The sequence below is a fragment of the Priapulus caudatus genome, unplaced genomic scaffold (genome assembly GCF_000485595.1).
Source record: "Priapulus caudatus unplaced genomic scaffold, Priapulus_caudatus-5.0.1 Scaffold1119, whole genome shotgun sequence".
Taxonomy (NCBI): Eukaryota; Metazoa; Priapulida; class Priapulimorpha; order Priapulimorphida; family Priapulidae; genus Priapulus; species Priapulus caudatus.
This window is the reverse complement of record NW_014578180.1, coordinates 47,160-48,894: the sequence shown is the minus strand read 5'-3', so window position 1 is coordinate 48,894 and position 1,735 is coordinate 47,160. Positions and strand designations below refer to the sequence as shown.

Below are 1,735 nucleotides of genomic sequence, written 5' to 3'. Positions count from 1 at the left end.
GCACTATTTCGTCTCTAGAAAAGGCCTTTTTTGGCATTTTTTTCGCCGAAATTCGGCACTAGAGTGCAATAATTAGCATTATGCACGCAAGTTGGATGCCTCGTGGACGTCGAGAAAGCATTAGAAGTAAAATTATTTTTGTTGTGTATTCGTGACATTCCGTCAGGTGGCGTAGTCACAGCGACCGGTTGGTGTTTTTCGTGTATGAAATGTGTTCAGACAATTTTGCAGAAATTCGCATCATAGAGCTGGCAAAAGTTTCGAGGGGAGCATAGAGCATGAATCTGTAGTTATTTAACATGAATAAAGTGTATGTTTTGTAAGTGCAGTAACAGTGTGAGTATTTTTAATTAATTTCTGTTCGATGCTTATTCAGGCCTGCAGCCTATGGACGGCCTCTAATGTTGTTGGTGTTGGCAGAAAGATGCGATATGATATATAACTACTAGGCACTTTAATTTAATTTAATTTTTTTTTTTTTAGGGTTAGGGTTAGGGTTAGGGTTAGGGTTTTTTTTTTAAGTGCCTAGTAGTCATTTCCTAAGTGCCTAGTAGTCATATCATATCGCATCTATCTGCCGGGTGCACTGTTGTTCAACACCTTAAGGCCCTGCTTGCCAAATAACATCAGGCAGCTTACTGTCAGTGCTGACATCTGTTGGGGTTTAGAGTCAACAATGCGAAATGCCAATGTCAAATGTGTTGCTACGAGACCACCAACCCCTAGAAACATACTGAAAAATTCAGTATTACCCATGAAAGAATTGAAAAATAATGATAGAATTGTAAGAATTGTAAATAAATGGAATACAGTAGTCAGCCATCTGAGGGATATTCAGGGTGCGTCACTTAATAGGCAGAGATCTCTTGATCTGGCTGACTTCTATTTCCTACCTCGATTGGCTTTGTTCATGCTGCACCTTGTGTGCTCGGACTCTCTCATCGCTACCGCCACTCTGCGTCCTCGCGCGCGGGTCGGCGTTGCTACGGCGACAGCGCCACACAAACCGAAGCCGACTCCATACGCCGATGCACATCGCCGACAGCTGCCGGTCATGCATGCGCTTTCCCAGCTTCCACTGTCGTCTGCGCAGTGAACAACAACGTTTGAGCTGACGCACGGCTGCACCACGCGATAGGGGGCGCCGCCGTCGACTAAGGTAGACTGCCTAGTGGGTTAGTACACGAAGTTACGGTTGTTTCGGAAAGTCCAAAAACCCAGCCAGTCCCGATTTTTGTTCTCTACTATATATAACGCATATTAAAATCCAGAAAAATTCCTCCAGTTCTGCTCAAAGGCTAGTGGTACCAGAATGAGAAGGATACATGTGAGTAATTAATGAGAACTTCATGTGCAGATTCATCATGAAATAAAATTACTCTCATATGAAATGCGGGCGTGCATCACAGAGACATACCTGACGATATCTCTGGCCTGTCGTAGCTTCCACTGCTGCATGCAGCTGATTGCCAGGTAAACCATACACCTTGCACACGTCACGTCGTCGCCCATCTCCACGGCAATGCGGAGCTGCCTCATTGAAAGCTGTCCAGCAATCACAGCCTGAAAAGACACACGTGCACATCCGAAGTTACATTCAGTGACATGCAGTGCAGGACAGGGAAGTCGCTTTTTGAAGTTGATGCAGACTTTCATTTAAATATAAAGTAATACCACGCACAAGCAGTAACATTTTTCTTGATGGTTATGGGTATACGTTATGCCTATATATATA

General features: G+C 44.0%; 1 protein-coding gene across 2 annotated transcripts in view; it reads right to left on the bottom strand.

Annotated features, from left to right (window-relative positions):
• The window catches only part of LOC106815458 (uncharacterized protein F58A4.6-like), a 6,076-nt gene that overhangs the window by 2,374 nt on the left and 1,967 nt on the right, over positions 1 to 1,735 (bottom strand). For both annotated transcript variants that reach the window (XM_014819917.1, XM_014819918.1), the window contains exons 3-4: positions 1,418 to 1,563; positions 894 to 1,085 (exon numbers count right to left, since the gene is read on the bottom strand). In XM_014819917.1, coding sequence (XP_014675403.1) covers positions 894 to 1,085; positions 1,418 to 1,563 — 338 coding nt within the window. The remainder of the gene's footprint in view (positions 1 to 893; positions 1,086 to 1,417; positions 1,564 to 1,735) is intronic.